We start from the raw sequence: 21,912 nt of genomic DNA, 5'->3' as shown, positions 1-21,912 counted from the left end.
AGAGGGATACAGATTATCGCCATACTTCTAATGCAATTACATTTGCCTACTTGTTTATAACCTCAAAGATTAAAAACACTTCATATGGTTGAAGATTAAACCAGTTTGGCTTGAAACAGGTTTTTAACTGATCTACCAAAGCTCCAAAGCTTTTGCAAACAATATTTACTTAATAATTCATTTTATTGATTTGAATAATGTGTATAAATCTACCACTTCTAGTCTTCAAATATTATTACAGAGACATAAAGAATGTCTCTTGATGATGATGCATAAGCAGGAAGTAACTCCTAAAACCAGAACACTTCATTGCTAGAATTAAAATGATTTCTACTCTTGACCAAAGTGGTTTTGGGTCACCCACAACGGCCAAAGTACATATGACACTTCCAATGTATACTTTTGCACAACAGTATGGAGTTCAACCTGCTTTGTGCATCTTTTCCAAATTGATTCTTTTTGTGAAAGATGTCAGATTATTTTTTTTCTTTTTTAGGGGGCAGGGTGACCATGTTTTTAATATTTAGTAAAAAAAAAAAAAAAAAAAAAAAAAAAAAAAAAATCTTTTCCTTTCTAACGGAGACACAACTTTCCAGAATTGAGATGTGCTCACACCAGCTGTCCCCTCCTCTCTTAGATACAGAAATGTAAGTGTGACTGTCATCATTCGTCTAAAGCCATTTTCCCTCCTCATCCCCTTTCTCATGAGCCCACATTGAGCGAACTCATCTTCTCGTCCTACTTTGAGCCTCCGACACATCAATAAATAAACCACAGTGACACTAATAGAATATCTATTCATGTGAAAAATGCCTCATTCAGCACTCGTATGAGGAAGCGTAGAAGGAAAAAAAACTTTACTTTTTAACTTTTACTTTATAAAATGCTTGAAATCCAATTTCTCACTCTTCCGGTAGAGCCAGTGGAATACATATGAATCAGACAATGCCAGAGTTGACTTTTGCTTTTAATATCCTCGCTGCATTGTGGAGATGTATATGGAGATGAGATAGCAGATGCAGAGCGAATTTTGTAGTCAGGTAGTGACGTGTCTTCTTGAACGGATTAAAGACCAAAACTGTCTATTACAGCTCACTGCATAAATGACAGGTGGATTACTTGTGTGAGGAGTTGAGGGAGACAGAGGAGGAGGAGAAATCTTTGAGGATGAGGTTGGATTTCAAAGAATTTTCATAGTTTTGGACAGGTGCAGGTGGAAATGTTTAAACAAAAAAGGCAGCTGCAGCTTTACTCAAACTATTTTCAAGAGGTTTAAGCAATCAGGTCTGTTAATAAGAATCAAATTCTAAAACATGTAACAAAGTAAAAAAAAAAAAAAAAAGGTGCAAAACTGTTATGACACACCGAACAGGGAATTTAAGGCATTGAAAAGAAGCTACTTCTGGCGTGGTGGAGACATTCAGTACGTCAGCTCTGCTCTGTCTCAATGCTTCATTTGTCTTGGTGGGGCACAGCTGACAGTTGTGGTTGGTACATTGAGGAATGCTGGCCTGCTTTAGCTCCAGGGAAGATTCCACAGCTCCAGCAGCAAGGTAACAGCTGCTGCCAAGAACAGCCTGCACGCTGCAGCAGTGGCTGCACGGACACTACAACACGTCAAACATGGCATCATATCAAGGAGTTTGCTGCTGCACCAACCTACAGCGAAGACACCTCTTCCGTTGCTCTTGTCATATGACAGGAGCATTAAAGAAGGTGAAGGCAGCCAAATGGGAGCAGTCAGGCTCATAAATCTTCATATAATTAATTCAGTCTGTGCACACCCAATAATATGAATAAGACAGACTTGTTGACGCAAGAACTGCTAATTTTCAGATTTACAGTAACCCACGTTTAAAAAAAATAACCCACCTTAATGAAAAGCCCAAGGAAGAAAATAGATAGGTTTCAGCTTCAGCATCAAGCCCCAGTGTGAAGATTTGATGCTGTTCTTTGCCATATAGTGACAGTATAGTATATATCAATTTAGATATTGTACATGTGATTTAAATACATCTCCTGAGAGGTTTTCAATCATTTATAAGAATTCTAAATAATCCATTTATAACAGGTTTTTCTAAATAATCCATTTATAACAGGTTTTCACTATTTTCTGATAATTTTGTGTGATATTGTGCCCAAGTCAGATTTTGTTATTGCAATTATTTGGCTGCCCTCTGTAAAATTTGGGAATGATCATGACATGGAAATGGCTGTCAAAATAAATACTCTGGAGTAAACAGGAAGTCAGCTGAGCCCTGCTTTTTTTTTTTATCCTATCTTTGTTTACAGTTAGGAAAACTGGCAGTATGAACAGTTTGCTCAAATAGCTACTAGCAGTTCCTGTTTATAGTGTACCCAGTTTATGAGTGGACTTACTGTCATGACTGTGTAAACTTAAAAATGTGATGATGATGATGATGATCTGTAGGTTTTTGGAGGCGTATCTTTGATTTGTTTTTCCCTCACAAAGTTGCACTGAATCTAAAAAAAAAAACAAAAAACTGTGCAGCATGTCTTTGTTTCAGGTCTTTTCCTGGGTTTCTGGATGGATTCTGCTTCAATTTGCTCAGTGAAGATTCTCCAAAATCTTGCCTGACAAGTATCATAGACATTAAATCTGTTCAAATGATATTACACATGATCTCATACCATCTGAGGCCAAGGGAGTCTGCTCTGTGTTACTGGTCAGCCGGGAGGGCCTGAGGGCGGCATGAGCAGCCTGGGTAGCAGCGCGGAGTTTGGGGAGTGTCAGGGCCTCACCGTGGTCTCGCAGAGAGTGCTCCTTCAGCTGGCTGATGGTCATGGAGGAGAAGGGGCATGACAAGCACTTGTATGTGTGCTGCTCACCTGCAATAACAGGAATCAAGTTGTCAAAAACCTGACAAGCTTTTGAGACACACAGAAGGAATATTAGATGAGGATTGGCAAGAGGCAGTAAGAAAAATTGTAATAAAACACAAAACAAAGCTATTCCCCTCTGAGCCAAGGTGTAACAACTTTACCACCTCATGCTTACTTAGCTCTAAATTATTAGTAAATATATTAAGTCGGACATCCTTGGAAGTTGACAATAGAAAAACACCCCCCCACAAAAAAAAGTAATAATTAAAAAAAAATTCAGCCATACCTGACCTAACAGGGACCAACATTTGCTAGAGTTTCAAAGGTGGTATAAGCAGGACAAGGACGATACTTCACTACGACTTCAGTTCCTGTTTTGGTTACTATGTATGTTTCTGCAAAACTCTTTTGGTAGAGTTTTGAATTTACCCATGGGGGATTTATAGCATCTTATTCCCCGTGTCTGCTGAATATATCTGCTTAATGCCAGCAGCATCCTGAGGAATGAAGCCATTACTACCAAACCTGGTGTGACTGCGACCTGTTCTTAGCAGCAGTAGTTCAATAAAGAAAACATTTTCTTATTCAGCTGTGTCTGGTAAGAGCATATTGTTTGGAATAGGCCCGATCCTGGATGTGGATCTGTCAATCTGTCAATCCAAATGTTTGCGTTGTGTTTTTGTTTTGTTTTTTTTAGCATGCTGGGCTAGAGACAGTGAAAAAATGTAAAGAACTGGGCCACACTTATGAGATATAGCTTTCATTTTTCCCTTAATGATACAAAATAAAGCTCAATGTAATCATCAAAGTCCACTTTTTGAATATAATGCCATCTCTACATTGATCTGCCTTTATTACCCACAGTAGTTTTTAACTCTTACTGCTGCTTCGTGTTCCCATCAGACATTTGACAGCACTCATGCTGTTTGAAAATAGGCCTTTTTACTTTGCCAGTTGTATGATTGTTTCTTTTGCTTGTGTATTGATCATTCAGGCAGATTTCTTTTTTCTTTCTTTTTAAAATGTTTTGAATGCATATGTCTTTGGATCAATGTTGCCATCTGGCTTGCTCAAAACACAAAAGCGATCACAGGCAGAGAATCACAAAAGACACCTGTATGTCTTCACCTTTGTGACATGCTGAGAATTTCTTCCCCAAAGTTTGAAATAGACAACGCTAACAATATATTCCTCTGGGTTGTTTGTGCTTAAGTCTGGATCCAAATGCAATTCCTTTGGATGTGCTTAATTTGGGTGTCTAATGAACTCAATGAATGGCGAAGCGGCTCCTCACGCCTAATCCACCTGTTGTATTATGCTGGATAAGATAAATCAAAGACAGCGTCGTTATGTGGAGGACGATAAACAGAAGACTGTTATTCTGGCCGGGGAATACCGTGTTAGTCATGGATACAGCTGTAAAATGGGATTTAATGCGTTTCTGTTTTTACCTGTGTGTGCCTTATGCAGGTGGCTCTTCAAGCGGCTCACGTAGGCAGATTTAAAGGGGCAGAGCTTGCACTTGAAGGGCTTGTGGTGCCCGTGGTGAGACTGCACATGTCTGTCCAGACTGGTGATGGGACAAAATATGCAAAAAAAAAAAGATAGGATATGAGATAAGATTGTAAAAGAAGAAAAAAAAAATTTATGAAATGAGGACAGAAAGATAGCAGATAAAGAGACAAAGTGGTAAGAGTAGGGTACAGGAAATAAAGAGGCAGAGCTCCACTCCACACAATCCACTTTGATGATTTCAATAGCAGGGTGTTTTTTCAGCAGCATCTAAAGTACTAGATTCTGTTTACCTCACAAACAACAGCCGCACATTTTCCAATGACTACAGAACAAGGAGCCGTGGGGTGAACTCATCTACCCACAATCCCCAGGTGGGAGGGAGTGTGTGAGTGCCTGTGGGGACGGTGGCTGTGTTTTTAATGCCAGCCTCTTAGGTGGCATGGGAATGCAGCTTCTTTCTGGGTCAGGGCACATACAGTACAGAGGTATTACACCTGGGAGCTCAGAGGTGATGAGGACTCTCTATTTCCCTTTCACTCTGTCTCTCTACGACTGGGAAAACAAATCAGACATCCAAAATGTCTGAGTACACCAAATGTTTGTCTCGCTCTCCTAGGAGGCTGGAAATCTTAGAGAAGATGGAGGATTCAAAGGCAGTGCGACAGGGTAAACAGATCATGGTGTAAAACTGTGCTTTGAACAAAATGAGTTTAACATCCAGCTGATTTGTAGAGCAGCTGGTGATAAGCCTGTAAGGCATACCAGGGTGAGGGTTTAAAAGATGATTCGACCATAGCTACACATTGCACATATTGTATGGTTGCAGGTCTACTGGTCTGTCACTGAAGAACGACGAGTTAATGAATGTTTTGTTGTTTATTTTTTTGCACTTGCTAAATAACATGGACTGAAATATAAATCTTGCAGTAATTAACACATCATAAGCTTTTAAAGGTTAACATCACTATTTCTGGAATATTGTTTATAGCTTTTTTCTGTAAGCATTTCTACAATTACAGTTATTCAATGTGGTTACATATGTATCTTGCCATTTAGTAGTTTTTGGTGTTTGTGACACATTGCCTTCAAGGGATTCAGGAAATAATGTATGCAAATAATGTATTCAACAGAGCTGTAGGTTACTGTTTATCCAAACCAAATATTTCAAATGTAATATTCACCTCACTAAGCAGAGTGGAAAAGCCACAAGAGGAATAATGTGTTTTTTACACAGACATTTTAGCTGATCAAAAAATTAATGGAAATTGTGTCTACAAAACAAGACATGGGGACTTTGGATCTGAATTTTTTTTAGCAGCAGGAGCAAGAGAACAATGAGCCATCACAGTGAGCCGTTAGATGAAAAGCAACAGGGGAGAACTACTTGTATATTATGGGCAGCAATTATTTATGATTTCTCTGTTATAACAACTCAAGTTTGTTCGAGTGTATTGCTAGATAATTTCTGAGTTGAATGTAGCTGCTCAGTGAGTCTTAGCTGTAGTATCAAACTGCATCGGCTTATGCATCCATAGCCAAATCAACCAGGTATGACAGAAAAGAGCAATGTTCATTGGATGATCCAAATTTCTGGCAAATATGTGGTGACTTTGGGAAATGTTTTATAATACACATAATACAAACCCCCATGCTCACAGATCCTGCTCCTCCCGACTTACTTGTGTCTGAAGGGCGAGACGAACTGGCAGTACTGACAGCTGTATTTGTCCTCTCTGCTGAACAGCGCCATGGCTGAGTGGCTCCTCTCATGGGACCTCAGTCCCTGCATGGACATGAAGACTCGGTCGCACTGGGCACATGGGTGACCCCCTGCTGCTAACCGCTGCTTCAGTTGGCCTTCTGACACGATGGCCACGAGGGCCGCCGCACTTCCTTCAACGGCATCGGCTTCTGGATCCACTGTGTCCGCGTCGACCTCACCACAAGCTGTGGAAACCATGGATGGGCCCTCGGCTTCAGCTGCTTCATCCCCATCCAGGTCGCCATTAGTGAGACTCTCTGGAGGCAGAGTCAGGGGGACTTCACTGACTTCCTGCTGCAAAACAAACAGGACAAGTCTCAGATGCTTTCGTAGCTTTTCTGTGCCTGTTGACTATTTTCAAAAGTCAATTATCTGAATTGCATTATTTGGACAGTAGTACCATCACTAAGTATCATTTGGAGCTTGGCACCTCTAAATCTTTTTCTCAGAGCAGATGCTAACAGTGCATAACTAACAGTTAAGAGTCTGTGCAACACATGTGGTTGTGTTCATGGTACATCGGTGCAATAATTTTTCATTATATTTTAAGCTTTTGCTCACTCTTGGGGCATGTTGGACTGTTGATCAGCCTCACATTAGAATTACGTTTATCTGAAATACTCGAGAAACAGCCCAACACTGGGCCAGAAATGCTTCAAGCTATGATGTGAGCCTGTATGGGTGTAAGATAAAGCTGGGTCTGGTCCAAGAGAATGATAAGAAAAAAGAAAAAGATAAGTGATTGATGTTCAGTACAAGTAAGGTTTGATCGTAAGCTTAGCCAGCAGCTAACTTCCACCCTGACCTGGAAATCTGCTGGTATATACGGACAAACAACAGCAGATATTGAATTGACTGTTCTACACAAAGGTACAAAAATTAAAGCCCGGCTTCTTGAATCCAACTAGTAGTTCTGTTACACATTTTTTCCAACTTCCTTCTATATTTGCATATTATTGCAACCATGAAGCAATCTTGATACCAAAACGCAAGCATTATTGTGAGTGACTTTTAAACTTTTGTTGGCTTCAAGACCTGATGATGATGCTAAATCTGCCATATGTGAAATAGGAGGATATAAATCCTTACATATTCATCTGTCTACCAAAACGCATCTGCTGGAGTGCAGAGTGGTTTCTGCAGTTGTCACAAGCACAGAGACAATCACCATGACTTTTTTTATTGCCTGGAGGAAGCTCATTCTTTCTGTGGAAGGACCTGACCCTGCACTTCATGCAGTCATAAATAAGATGTGGCATCCACAGGCCCAACTTTGCCATCCAGTGTGCCGTGACTGCACTGTCAGCCTGTTCTTCATCCAACTCTATCAGAAACCACTGCAGCTCTAGAATTGAAACAGTATTCATGATGCTATAAAAAGCAGCATTTATTTTTACCCTCTGCAATGTGTAAAACATACGGTCTGCTCCATCTGGTGGAGATGTTGTACATGGACATGGTCATTGTGTTGCAGGGCATGAATGCTCACGCCTAAGCCCTGACAGGGTTAGTGCCATTGACACAAACATTTTATTCCTAAAAGTGAAAGTTTTGCTCCTTTCTTGTTGGCACAACTCAGCTGCCACTTTGAGTTCAGTATGACTTGACTCTTCACGGCCCCAAACCATCTCATCTTAAAAACATGAAAGACAAGCCGAGTGTCTGACGGAAGAACCATGCCTCTTCGTTTTTGGTGGATCCTGCTCCCCTCACTGGCCGCCTCAGTGGAATACTAATGTAGGAATGGTTACCCGCCGCTGCCCTAAAAGTTATGGCCCACCACTCTGTCCTCCCACCCCTCCTTCCTAAACCCTTCCACTGAACAGCATCGCTTATTTTCTCTGGGAGAAGCTGACAGACTGTCTACCCAGAAGCCCATGTCACAAATAAACAGAATGGGAAACAGAGAAGCACCAGAGCTAGAACCTGGGGACAGAGCAGGTAGCTGTTTTAACTCCACATTACAGTTGGAGTAATTTGTGTATACATATGTGCATTTGGCAGAGCTCTGATGTTGCTACGCTTTTAGACCAAGTCTAGAACTACTCTAAGACCCAGTTCAGCATTTTAGAAAATATAACATTTTCATTTTCTTGCAGTGCATTTTATAAGAAGGTAGATGTCACTCTCCTGTCTCAATGCTAAATATGAAGGTACAACCAGAAAGCAGGTGGTTTTGCTCAGAATAAAAACACTAAGAAGAACTTCAGTAGTCACAGCCACTTCCACTCTTTGTTATCATACTGTAGTTCATTTGGAGATTTTTAAATTTTATGCAGGAATAACTCAACTGAAGTGACCCATTCAAAATCAAATCTGCCTCCATTTACCTTGACATGTCCCTCTTTGACCTCTCCATACTGGACGTGCTTCCTCAGGTGGTTGCAGATGGCTCGGAGGGTGGGGTGCACCTCTATGCAAAAGTTACACCTGAATCCTATGGGGGTTTTGTTTACAGCACATTCCTGTTCAGAAAAGAGAAGCACAAAAGAACCTGTTTGAGTCACAGTAAGAAGCTTTCTTTTTGTTAAACCTCTAGGGCAGTTTGTCTTTGTCACATTATTTAATATTTCTAGGCCAATTACAGAGCAATACACATTCATTGAAACCAGTTGATGTCTTTGGCAAAGTCAGAAGCTGATGATGATCTTTTCTCAGTGAGATTTATCTCCATCACACTGCTACTATAGTCAAATGACCTATTCACATGAATGCGAAAGTGGTCGACTTTTAGACCTCACTGTACTTTAAATGAGATCAATGGTATTTTTAATGAACTAATTATAAGGCTAATTATCCCACCTCATTATCATGCACCGTTATATACTCCTGGTGACAGTGAGGAGGCCAATGGAAACACAATGTTATATATTTAATTTCATCAAATCACTTGATGAAAACAGAAGAACTGAATTACTTTATACATCATATCTGGAATGAATGAAAGTTTATGAGAGAGAAAGATAATGTCTTTGAGCTGTTTGAGCTCTCTGACCTCAGAGAGTTAAGGGACACCTAACTATGATTTGTAGTAGCAGCTTGTGCCCACAGCAGCAGATGACTTGCATCCTTTGATTTACGGGGTTTCAGTGAGACTTCGTCGTATCTTCACTCACCTTGTCAGGTAGATCTGTGAGTTTCTGTTTGCTGAGAATATGCTTCCTCCTCTCGTGCCTCATGGCCCTCTTCTGAAACTCCTCGTTGTGATTCAACAGGTGTCTGGCCAGGCCTGGGAGGGCCAGGAACTTCAGCTCACAGTGAGAACATTGGTACAACTCGGAGTCTTCATCATCCCCAGGAACAGGAGACAGCACAAAGTCCCTCTTTAAGTCGTTGCTGTGGTGGTCGTTGTAGTGCATAGAGAGTAGCTCGCCTGTGCTGAAGGACAACCGGAAGCATTTTAGACACTTGAATGGCAGCCATTCAACATCTCCATCCTGCTCAGGTTCAAGCGGGGCCTCCAGCACTTCCTTTTCTTCCTCCGCCATTGCATCGCCAGCAATCTTCTCGGGCTCTTTGGTATAGATAACGGTAAAGTAGCGTCCAAGTTTGCTAGCATGCTGCTTCTTGGGGAAGACACCTGGGTGGCGTTTAATGTAATGAGAGACAATACTCTTCCTGCTAAAGGCCTGGAAGGCGCAAAGAGAACATCTCCGTCTTTCCACAGCCAAACGGAGGTCTTCACTCATTTCTGAATTGTCTCCCTCTGATAGTGGGGGTGCCATGACTTTGTTGGGCTTTTCACTTAAAGTCTTGGAAGCAGCCAGACAATGGGTGTAATAGGCATCAATATCATGTCGTTTCTGGTAATGTGCTGCCAGGCCTTTGCGTATAGGATTTGTGTATGAACACAGAGCACATTTGAAGACATTGTTTTTACCCTCTGGCTGAGCACGGACATTGTTGTGCTTGATACGGTAGTGGCGGGCAATGCCTTTCCTGGTGGAGCAGAAGTATTTGCAGAGCTGACACTTGAATACAGCATGTTTTTCTGTCTTATTGATGGGTAACTGGGAGAGAGCAAGGTCCAATTCACTGACCTCATGGACTTTTGCTACACTTGATATATTACTAGCACTGCATTCAGCTACTGGCTCTGAGTCTTTGCTGCAAGAGAAATTTGTCAGCGACGGAGTGAACATTTCGGAGGCCGACTGATTGTGATATTTCTCATAATGAATTTTGAGTTTCTCCAGTGTCCCATGTGTGTATGGGCACATTTTGCATCTGTATGCACCGTAGCCCTGCCTTTGAGTTTTGCACTTGTCATCTCCTTCATTTAAGTCAGTGATTTGCTCGATATCATCAGCAAAATCTTCTGCTGTGACTTTTACCAGCGGATGTCTTTTCTGATAGTGCGTTAGGACACCATGAATGCGAGAGTTTACATAAGGACAGTGACGACATTTATACACAGAACTGGGATTGATGTCTGCTTCCTGTGCAAAATCTGCAGCTTTTACTTTCATGCCTGGGTGTTTCTTTCCATAGTGGGTAAGGAGGCCATGGAGACTGTTGTACTCTGACAGACACACAGTGCACTGATAAGGATTGTTAGAGATAGAAAGACGTGGATGGGGAGGATGAGGATTGTTTTCTTGAGGTGGGGTGGCGATGACCAGGGCTCCGTCATCATCAACGGGCTGGCAATTGAAAGACACGTGTTCTTTGGCTACCTGCTGGTGGATATGTTCAGCTGAGCCATTCCCTTTGATGATATCTAAAAGCACAGATTCATCCCCCTTGATAGCCCAGGGGTGGACTGCCTGATAGTGACTGGTGATGTCCCATATTGTACAGGCCTCAAAGGCACAGTCTCTACATTTGTAATGTTTGGTTTCCATATTGCCTCCTCCATGTTGGGTGGTTTCTGGGCCGGCCCATAGCTTGCTGGCCATGTACGCGTAATCAACATTGTGCTCAGGGTGGCGTCTTTGGTAATGCAACAGCAGGCCCTGGGGTTCAGCGTGGGAGTAAATGCACCATTCACAGTGATAGCCAGCCTCCAGAACTCCATCTTGATAGGCCCAGTGTAAAATGGTCATGGCTGTGGCTTTCACAGTGGGGTGCTCTTTTTTCAGATGCTTCTTCAGGGCATAGACGTAGGGGGACGAGTAGGTACAGTGTCTGCACTTGAGAGAACGAAGGGTTGTGCTCGTGTCAGGGTCAGGGGGGGCTGGGATCATAGCAGAAGAGACACTACCTGACTGAACCATCTGTGCACGCTCACGTTGACTCCGGACAACTGCAGTATGACGACGCACAAGGTCCGCATTGGCCTTGGTTTCCCTGTGCTTCTTCTGATAGTGAATCAGCACCCCTTTTACAGTGCGGTTGCCATAATCACAGTGCTGACAGAAAAACAGCTCATCCTCGCCTTTATCGCCACTTCCTGCTTTAGGACTTGAGCTGTTTGATCCGTCGTGACCATTATTTTGGAACTGCTTCAAAAACTGTTTGGGTGTTGCGATTTGCAGTTCGTCCATTAGTTTCATCAAGCCAGGGGTGGGAGCACCATGTTTTATGTATTTTGCTGTCACCTTTACCTCTGGGTGTCTTTTCTGATAATGGACCAACACACCAACAACAGATCTGTTGCTGTAAACGCAGTGTTTACAGTAGTACATTTCTTCATCGGATCCGTACAGTGCCGTGCTTGACTGTTTTGGAGGTGAGGACATGCTGAGGTTAAATGAAGAGTTGGCTACATGTTGCGACTGATCCACTGACATGACCTTCATGGTTTTCTGTATACGAAAATAAGATGCTTTTTGCTCTGGGTGCTTCTTCTGGTAATGAACCAAAACAGAGTGCATGTTGGGACTGGCAAAAGAACATACATCACAATCGTACACCACCACATTACCACCCATGGCTTCTTTAAGAGGATCTCCCTCAGCACTCGCCTCAGGGGTCTTGGAAACATTTTTCAGCACAGGGCTGGACGAGGACCTGGGTGTTGATGAGGATGAGTTAAAAGTCTTCGGGCCAGAGTTTAAAATTTCTCTCAGAGTTTGCGATTCACCTGCTTTGTGGGGTTGTTCCACTATATAGCTGGAGAAGATCATTGCGTTGTTGATTTTCACGGTGGGGTGCATTCTTTGGTAATGGGGCATTAAGCTCCTGACATTGGGGCTTGTGTAGGAACAAAAACGACACAAGTATAACAGATGTGGTTGGTTGAAGTTGAGCACATTGCTTGCCTCGGGGTGATGATCCATGTAGTGTTGGTGAAGATCATTGTAATTTGTGTATTCGATGTAGCACTCTAAACAGCGGAAGACTGCACTCTGATCTTCGGGGTCCAGGATATACTTAAAGCTGAACTTGATGTAAGGGTGCATCCTCTGGTAGTGTGTGCTGACGCTCCGAGCTGACTTGTTGTGGTAATCACAGTGTTTACAGTAGAAACGTGTCGTTCCAGTTTCCTCTGAATATTCAACATTCTCCTGGACAGTGTTTTCGCTGGGATCAGCAGAGATGTTTTCACTATCATCTGAGAGAGTCAGTGATATAGGAATGTTTCTAGGTTTTGACTTGGGGTTGCTTTTTCTTTTCCCAATTCTGCCTCCGTCGTGAGGGATCACTGATTCTCTTGCATGAAGATGTGTATTGTAGGTAAAAACTGAGTTTTGGCTGTCATGGTCTCGCCCCTCTTTATCAGCACTGGCGTGACTTTCTCTTGCATCTTCATCATCCATGTCGTCTAGATTTATGATCATGTCCTGTTGGCTTTGGCTTATCTTGCTTTGAAGGTTACTTGCAATTTCATCAATTCTAGTCCGCTTTTTGACCGAGGACAGGTCCAAAGGCAAGTCATTAATGGACTTCCTGGCTCTTTTCCCTGTCACTAAGGGCTTTTTGGTGGCAAGCCCTAAAATGGAGGTCTGGGTTTTTTGTAGAAAGATTGGGGATGCTTCCACTTCAGAGTCTGGCTGGTCAGTCAGCTGGTTTTCAAAGACAGAGGGATCTAGGTCATCACAGTATGAATGCTTATGCTGCTGGTGAACCCTCAGGCCTTTCAGAGTAGTGGTGGAAAAGCTGCAGAGTGTGCAGCGATGAGGGTTCTGCTGGTCGTTCGATGTGCTGGTTGTCTTTTTTCCATTGACTTTAGAGCTTACATTACCCCCATTAACTGGCTCTTCACTGTTGTCATTGTCAGGTTCTGGGCTATCACTTGTTAGGTCCAGGGTCTCCAAATCGGAGGAGTTGTGGCTCTGTTTGTGCGTGCCTAGTTTCAGCGGACTGGTGCAAATAAACGGACATTCATCACATTTATACACTGTTGTTTTGCCAGAAAGGTGAATATTTTCAATGTGGCGGGAGATGCTCCGCCTGTGCATGGTGAGGAAGGAACAGAAAGGGCACTGAAAGCGGTTCATGTACTTTCTAAAAGGTATTCCTTTAGTCTCCAGCAATTTGTTATCCTCATCAGTTAAAAGTTGCTTTGCATCTGCTGACAGAGTTCCGGTATAGCTGGCATCATCATCTATATCGCCCAACTCTTCGTCATCATCGTCCTCTAAGCTGCTCCTAGAGTCGTCCTCATTGAGTAAATTGGCATCCATTTCTATGTCAGGGGCATCAGATGAAGCAAACCTCTTGGATAAAATAGAGGAGCCTGTGCTGTTGGGTGTTGCTGCACTCATTTGTGCATACTGAAAGGATGACATCTCTGGGACCGATTTCTCCAGCGTGTTTTCTGCTGTTTTTTCTTCCATCTCGTCGTCCTTCACGCCAACATCGGCAAAGCTCATCTTTGATCTGGTCGGGCTGTGCGAAGAGGAAGGAGAATCTGGCTTCGGCGAGTTTGCACTTGCCTCCCCTTCCAGCTCTGCAATGCAGGAAACAATCTTGACCTTGTCACTGTGCTCCTTCACCACGTGATCAGTCCAGCTGTCCTTCTGGTCCGTCTGATAGTCACACCATTCACAAGCAAATGTTCCCTTCACTAGGCCAAAGACTGAGTCAGATTCCTCTGCAGTGTCAGTGTATTCTGAAGGATCTCCTGCGCTCTGTGATGGACCTTTGCTATGACACATTAGTTGGTGTTTCATTATCCTTGCTCTGCGTGGAGACTTGTACGTGCAATACTGGCAGAAATACACTTTTGAATGGTCGCTGTTCATTACAACAGTATAGCAGGGCTGCTTAGCTGACTGCGAGGAGACACTTGCATCTGAATCGTCTTCAACAACATTATGCACTTTTTTGGTGTGGTTTCTCAGGAATAACTTTGATCTGAAGTAACGGACACAGAACTTGCACTGGTAAAATGGCAAATGGATTTCAGCTGTCTGCTTTTGTGACGTTTGATTGGAATTGTCAGTAGAGTTGGGGCCTAAAAAAGAGAAAGAATATGAGAGGTTAATGGTGACACACCAATGATTTCCTGCCATTATTTGATCTTTTTGTTGTTCCTGCTCTGCCACACCTCAATGCACTTAAGGCTCTTTATTAAAATACTGGATCATCCTACTATGAAGAGGTCCCAAAAAGTATTTCCTAACTCCAACAGTACTCAACAGTAACATCAGAACTAATGTGGGAGACATACTCATTCCAACTTTAGAAAGCGTATAATCCTTGTCATCCTTATCCGCAAACTCCTCATTTTCTTCCTCTTCCTCCTCGTCTTCGTCCTCGTCTTTCAGAGAGTCAGAGTCATCTGCATCTGCAGGCTGCAGGAAAACAGTGTGTACTTCCTGAATGTGAGTCTTCAAGTCATCATATGACTCGGCACGGAAGTCACAGCCATCACACTGCAGTACCTCCATTACTAGAAAGAGGGAGCACTCCCTGGAAAATCAGGGAAACCTGCAGAGAAAAAAGAACACGAAGCCATCGATAATAGTCAAAGTAAATGGTAGAATAAATGTTTAATCAAAGTGATTGTGAGGAGAAAAGGCCATTTCTGGGGATCATGTTTAACTATTCACAGGATCCATCAACAATAAAGATTTAGGTGACTCATATACAGCCAAAGTTTTAAGACTGAAGTCATTTCAGGATGCTGAGTAGACCCTCTTCAGGTTGAATTAGCAAAACTGTGATTCAAAAGGGATGGGGAGCATTATTTCCAATGTTACCTTGTTGGGAGAAGTTTTTTTTGGGGGGGGAGGGGCGGTGAAATACTGTTATTTTTACTTAAGGACAGACACACTGCAATTTGCATTTATTTTTCATGATTATTTCAATGCTGTGAAGAGTCTGAGAAGGCTTAAACAGCCATGTAAAACTTGAGTGGAAATACTACAAAAGAAAGTTATGATGCAGACCTATAAATCAAATACACCACTGATACATCTCACAACAAACGCCACCAAGTAAGAAGCTTTCAGTTTTGTTTCTGTAAAATGGGTTGTCAACAAATGTCGTCTCCTTGTGATAACAACATCACAGGGATCAAGCGTCATAAAACCATAAGAAAATGATTTCCCCCCCTCTAAAAACGACTGGAGCAGCACACAGTCTTGATATAAAGCCTCACAGAACATGACAAAGAGGGAAATTCGGCTGATGGCGATGTTGCTCAGAATACTAAGAAGGTCTCATTTTTTAGCATAGCATCAGTCGAAGAACAATGGAGGGACTGAGGAGGGATTATGGGCTGATTTGTCCCATTTTTATTACCTTGGGATAAGCAACAGCTGGAGAGCAGCTCCACAGCTCAGTATTTAGAGCAGACTATTCCATCAGATTGTATCAACTGCTCTGAAATAAGATTGGATGAATCAACTGAGAGATGAGGGCTTTATATCTTTGAGCTTCTCTGCAGTTTGGACTTGGCCAGAAAAATGTAATCTGATGACGTGGCCATCTTTTCACAGCTCTTTCATCAGGACTTTCTAATCAATTGTCATTTTATCTTGCAAATATTGCAAGTGGGATTTGTAGCTCACACTGGTTATTAAACAGGTAGTTTACCAACACAAAAAAAAACCAAACCTTTCTTTGAACACGAAAAAAAAAAAATCTTTGACAAAAATAAAGAAAATCTTATGATAATGGCTGTGCTCATTATTTTGTAAGAAAAAAGAAGCAGCACCAGATAATGAGTTGAAAATGTTTTAAAATCTCAAACTTCAACAACATGCAAAAAATTTCACTTATAAAAACGCGAGTCATACCACTGTTGTGCGAATCACAATTATGCTCTATACTGAAAAGAGTTTCACAGTTATTGCTGAACCCAAACAGTTAATGTACAGATACATCAGAGCTGCAACAACAAAAAGTAAACCAACCAAAAGAGAGTCAAATGAATGGCCACTTGACGGAAGAGTTAGGTCACTGCAGAAGTGAATCAGCACCTCTCAGCGCTAAACAAGAACTGCGCAATCTGAGTTTTACAAAGCTGAATACTCCCAACATGACACTGACACAACCAAAGTGTAAGGAGGTAAGACATGGTCTAAATATGGAGGGCCTGTAATGTTATGGGTATGGATCTGCTGCAGGACTCATTAGATCAGGACCACTTGTATCCTCTACAAACGCGGGTCCTTCATAATGTTGCATATTGCAAATCAATATTACGAATCCATGAGTCCGTTTAAGTGTATTTTTATGAACACTATGGATCTACACAGTTCATCTGTGACATCACTTCAAGTTGGTCTGAATACATACACACCCTTCTTCTCACAGTTTCCTGATGTTTCACCATCAGAAGCAACAGAATGAGCTGGAGGTTGTTTTTTTTTTGTTTTGTTTTTTTTAAAGGAAATTAGGAAAATTAAGAAAAAGGTGTGAAATTAAATTGAAAAGTAAACATCAAATTACATTTTCTATTATAATGGGAACATCAAAGCAGATATTATATGTGTATTGCATTTGGCAAAGACCAAAATATCCAAATTTGCAAGTATTCAAAGAGGTGGTTTACACTGCAAACATGGCTATTGATTGATTGATCTTAAAAAAAACAAAAACAAACATTAAAACCCCCATCTATGCCAAACTAATAACAAGTTGTGTCTATGTTTTACGTGTATAACACTACAACTCTTTCAATTATATTCTGAAAGCAGCATGACTCAACAGGCACAGTGTTTTTGTTTTTTTTTTTAATAGCGATAGAGATCTATGGCGAGAAAACTATAAATATCGTTATATGCATATGCTAGCATGGCTACTGCAAACTGCAAACTTTCAACACAAGCCCTAAGGAGATCAGCTGGATGTGAAACATGTTTCAGCCAAATCTCTAATGACTCAAGTGACGTCACTTGAGTCATTGTGAGTTGGGGCTGAAGACCGCAAGTCTGAAAATGAAAACATCTGTGGGTGTTGACTTACAGAGATGAGTTGAACAGACTTCTGAAGCCTGCTCTTTATCTCCATCAGCTCGAGGCTACATTTGACACCATTAGAACAGCACACCTGAATCTCTGACCAGGTGGTCAAGCTGCATTGTTGGCAATATGACATATCTAACGTGATGTGAAATTTTCTGCTATATTGAGTTTTATTTCTTCCATTAATCCAACAACTTCAAGTACAGCACTTAATTCAGTAACTCCTATAAATTGTTAAATGATGTGACTTGCAGTCATATTTATTTGGACTAGTTTGATTCTTACTGTGAACAAAGTTTCACTAGAAAAGAGATTACACGAAAATCTAATTAAGAAGAAAGAAAGAAGGAAACTACAACTTGAGTAAGAAAATAGTCTATGATTTTATCACAGACACCAATAAAATGCAGCCTCTGCACAACTCCAAAATTCAGAACACTCCTTTGGATTCTTCAACCAAGAAATTTCAAGTGAGATCCAGCCAGAGACAGTTGGGAATCCCGCCTTGATTCCCACACCCAACTGGCCAGGCAGTGGAAAGCTCCATGTGAGCTGGCCAAGCCGCCAGTATGTCCCTGAGCAACCAGGGGATCCATTGTTGTTCAGGGTCAGGTTACAGCCTCACCACGGGGCCCCACCCTGCTCTCTTGGCTGTTCACGGCAGTTTGGAACAAAGTTGCCTCCTAATGCCAGGTTCCTTGACATGGATATCAAGAGAATCCTTTCGGAGAAGGAGGGGAGAGGAATGGAAGAAGGAGAAGAAAAAAAAAAAAAAAAAAGGCTCCTACACAACCACCATCTGCCTTAGAATTGGCTGCGTCTTTTCAGCAAGTCAGTCCCCATGCCACACCAAGTTAATGGGTGAGATTGTGTAACTGCTTTCATCTAGTCAGCTGGGGCTCTAACAGGCAGTGACTGATCCTCCTCTGAGCTGAGCTTCAAGGGCAGCCATTTTAGGAGCTGACTATGTGCGCTTAGGTGTTCAGCCAGCACACAACATGGACCCACAGATCTGATCCTCTTCTTTAGAAGCAGGCAGCCTGTCACTGGAGAGCTGCTGACAGAAATCTATCTGCCAGATGTACAGCACTGTACCCAAGCCCTCTGCCCACACGGCTCAGCAGAAAACATCTCACACTCTTGCCAGCCCTGACTTCGCCTAGTCGTTTCATTTCTCAGGCAAATTATCTCTCACTTCAAGAGATTTTCAGAGAAATGCTAGAATCTCTCTTCCAAAGACAGACAGGATAGGTCAGAATGAGCGGCGTGCACCAACACTTTGTGGAAAGAAATATTGCAAATGCGTTTTGTAGGATCTGCCAGCTACTTTCCACAAGGGGGTCTAAAAATGTGAGGCATGTTTGAACTTCTTTATCTCAGAACTCTGCAACCCTTAGCCCTGAGGAGAAGACAAGAGAGGGGGCAGAGTGAAGCAAGGGGGGAGAGCAGGCCTGTAGGGGAAGGGTGGGAGGAAAAAAGGGAGGCAGCGAGAGAGCATGACGGAGCCACCTGGAAGACCTTCACTGGTAAGCAATAGAGGACAAAGCCAGACAGGGCTCCCCAGATTCCAAAGTCTACTGACATTTGTTAATCACCAACCGGTCTCTCTGCATCGGTGAGCTCTGCCAGCAGTCACACCCTCTACTCAAACTGGCTGACAGCAGCTGCTCTGTCTGAAAGAGGGCCTTTGAATAAGCCAGCATTAAGCTGATTAGGAGTACAGAGGTTTTGTCCTTAACTGTTGGTTAATGCGACCATATCATGCCAATGGAGGGACAAAAATCTACAGATGTGTTACATTCTAATATGGCCAGCATCTCGGAGAAGGATAATTCAAACAAGACAGAACATGCATCTTGTCAACCTGTGCAGCTTCAATAATTAATGACCCATTGATTGAAAATGACAGTCTGCTTTTCACAGGAAAAATACAGTGGCAACAACAGCAGGTAGCCAGAGACATGGAAATTGATTTTTGCGGAGATGAGATGACAACATCAGGGGAAAAAAAAAAAAAAAATCAATAGATTTTTAGTTTCAAGAAAGTTATAAAACAAAGAGAGAGAGACAGAGGGAGACTGAAGAAGTCAAACAGAGAGAGAAGGGCAAAAGAAACTATGCATTGCTTCAAGTTCTGATCTCTATAGAACAATAGGTTCACCAGGTTGACTCAGAGGACGAAAAATAAATAAATAAAGACAGAGGAGAAAGATCTCATTGAGCCTGTAGAAGAGCAGAAAACGTTGCGTCATAGGACCATTGAGAATTTGGCCTCTTACACAAACAGGAGATAGAGAGCTGAAGATCAAGATGGCTACTCTCATCCTCTGATGTCAGCAGCTCTGGAGAACCCAACAAACCAGATCTGATAGCCGGCTTGTTGCTCAAGCACAAAGAACACACAGTGCATATCATCATGCAATTCAATAGAGAAATGCCACAAACTGGGGCCTCGGTTTCAACACCTTCACGACAATAGAACTACAGGCAACAACGAAAAGAGGAAGGATAATTATTATTATATATATGTATACACTTTCCTTTTCATTTGAATGAGAAAGTGTGTCCAAACTTTTGACTGGTAGTGCATATATGTCCTCCCGCCCTATACAGATGCTGGCGAGCTAAATTCATTTTTCATCCTCATGTCGTCATGTGGGTGTACATGAATAATCTAACTATGAGAAACAGATTCAACATACAGCTGCAAATTTAAGATTGAACTAGATGCAACACGTTTCAAATTCCAGTAGAACTACTTTCTAAACTGGAAGCTCGTGTGATGGTAACATTCATCCTCACACATGAATATTAAAATAATAAGATGAGATTGAATAGATTTTAATGCATTTATGTCTCTGGAACACTGTGCCAATGACAACATACATTAGAGCTGTGCTGGTTTGCGAACAAGGATTCAGTCAGATAAAATTTTTTTGAAATCATACATTATTCACATGTATGAGACATGACATCTGGTGTAGACTACTGTGGTAAAACAAACAGGTTCACAACCAGCAGCTTATGCACACTGGCACATTTAGTCTATGTGTAAATAACTAATATTCCCATTCTGCGATCTGGCACGGTAAGCACCTCAGCCACTAATGAGTGGCCCCCATCCCTCTTCCTCACTGATAAAATACACTTGTCTTTTACCTGATTATTCCAATTTAGGTCACTGACTGCTATGAAATAGGTCCACTGTCTCTTATTGAGGAAATTCTACATTTGTTAAAAAGAGTAAATGGCAATGAGCTTTTAATTGCATGACTTTTAGAGCCTCAAAAAGACATTAAAGGAGTTCAGAGAGTTTACAGTTTGTGGCACTGTATTTATACAAACACTACTGTAACTGAAGACCTGAGGCAAATCTTAACTGACAGATTTTTACGGTGGTACAGCTGCTGGCACGATATGCACACTGGAGCTTAGTTGCAACTAAGAAATGTTTTCTTTATTGATTAATCTATTGATTGTTTTTTCTTCATTGAACTGATTAATATTTCATTTTCTCAAAAAAGAAAACATTCTTTGTGGATCAAGTTTACATTTTCAAACGACTTGCTTAGCCCCACAGACAGTCCAAAAATGTAGGATTTTTTAAGAAGCTTTTAGCCGATTTCTCTTCATCACAGAAAGAAGCCTCAATGCAGCATTTTAAAACCTTTGGATCTGAAGGCTCAGTCATTCTCCTGAAATCCAACATCTGCTGATGCAAGTATGGGCCAAGTCAAGCAGCAGTAAGAAATATTTATTTTGGCACCAAATCGTTAATCATTCTCTTTACCAGATAAAACTGGGAGAATGTGAAAAAAAAAAAAGTGAGGCAATGCTTTGGTTTAACAGTCATCCTAAACCTGGTAACGGCATTATTACAGCTGGACAATAAGACAAATTGCTACTGTACTGATTGATATATAGATGTATAGACATTTAATCTCAGACAGGAATCATTTGTGTCATTTGATTGATATATGGCACAAGCATGGCGGCGTAGTGGTTAGCTGTCGGCCCACCATCAGAAGGTCACGGGTTCAGTTCCCGGCCTGCGTCCTTTCTGTGCAAACTTTCTGTTTGCATATTCTCCCCATGTCTGCGTGGGTTTCCTCCCACCGTCCAAAGACATTCATGTCTAGGTTAACTGGTGACTCTAAATTGACCGTATGTGTGAATTTGAAATGTGAGTGGTTGTCCGTCTCGGTTTGTCTTTGTGTGTTGGCCGTGTCCAGGGTGACCCCGCCCCTCACCCTCAGCAGCCCCGCAACCCAGAAATGGTAGAAGATGGATGGATGTTTACACTGAAATCATTGGTGAAAGGAATAGTGTCATATTTGCAATTAACCTTCAGATTCTTTGTGGTGGCTGTAAACTGATGTCTGATCATTGTTTTAATTTTTCGTGAGATTTGTGTAAAACACAAGTCCACCTGTGGTCAGCTGTGATGACTGAGTGCACCAGAGGAACACCAGGCTGTAAACCTCAACAGAG

At 41.9% G+C, this 21,912-nt stretch overlaps 1 protein-coding gene across 4 annotated transcripts in view; it reads right to left on the bottom strand.

The window, feature by feature from the left end:
* znf462 (zinc finger protein 462) overlaps positions 1-21,912 on the bottom strand; it is a 49,254-nt gene that overhangs the window by 12,019 nt on the left and 15,323 nt on the right. For 2 of the 4 annotated variants that reach the window (XM_029515276.1, XM_029515280.1), the window contains exons 2-7: positions 14,679-14,938; positions 9,238-14,462; positions 8,452-8,586; positions 6,039-6,415; positions 4,296-4,414; positions 2,653-2,850 (exon numbers count right to left, since the gene is read on the bottom strand). In XM_029515276.1, the coding sequence (XP_029371136.1) occupies positions 2,653-2,850; positions 4,296-4,414; positions 6,039-6,415; positions 8,452-8,586; positions 9,238-14,462; positions 14,679-14,898 (6,274 nt within the window). In that variant the 5' untranslated portion in view covers positions 14,899-14,938. The remainder of the gene's footprint in view (positions 1-2,652; positions 2,851-4,295; positions 4,415-6,038; positions 6,416-8,451; positions 8,587-9,237; positions 14,463-14,678; positions 14,939-21,912) is intronic. The other 2 variants (XM_029515278.1, XM_029515277.1) reach the window with 2 other exon arrangements.

Source organism: Echeneis naucrates, chromosome 12 (genome assembly GCF_900963305.1).
Source record: "Echeneis naucrates chromosome 12, fEcheNa1.1, whole genome shotgun sequence".
In the NCBI taxonomy this organism is placed as follows: Eukaryota; Metazoa; Chordata; class Actinopteri; order Carangiformes; family Echeneidae; genus Echeneis; species Echeneis naucrates.
This window is presented reverse-complemented; position numbering and strand designations above follow the sequence as displayed.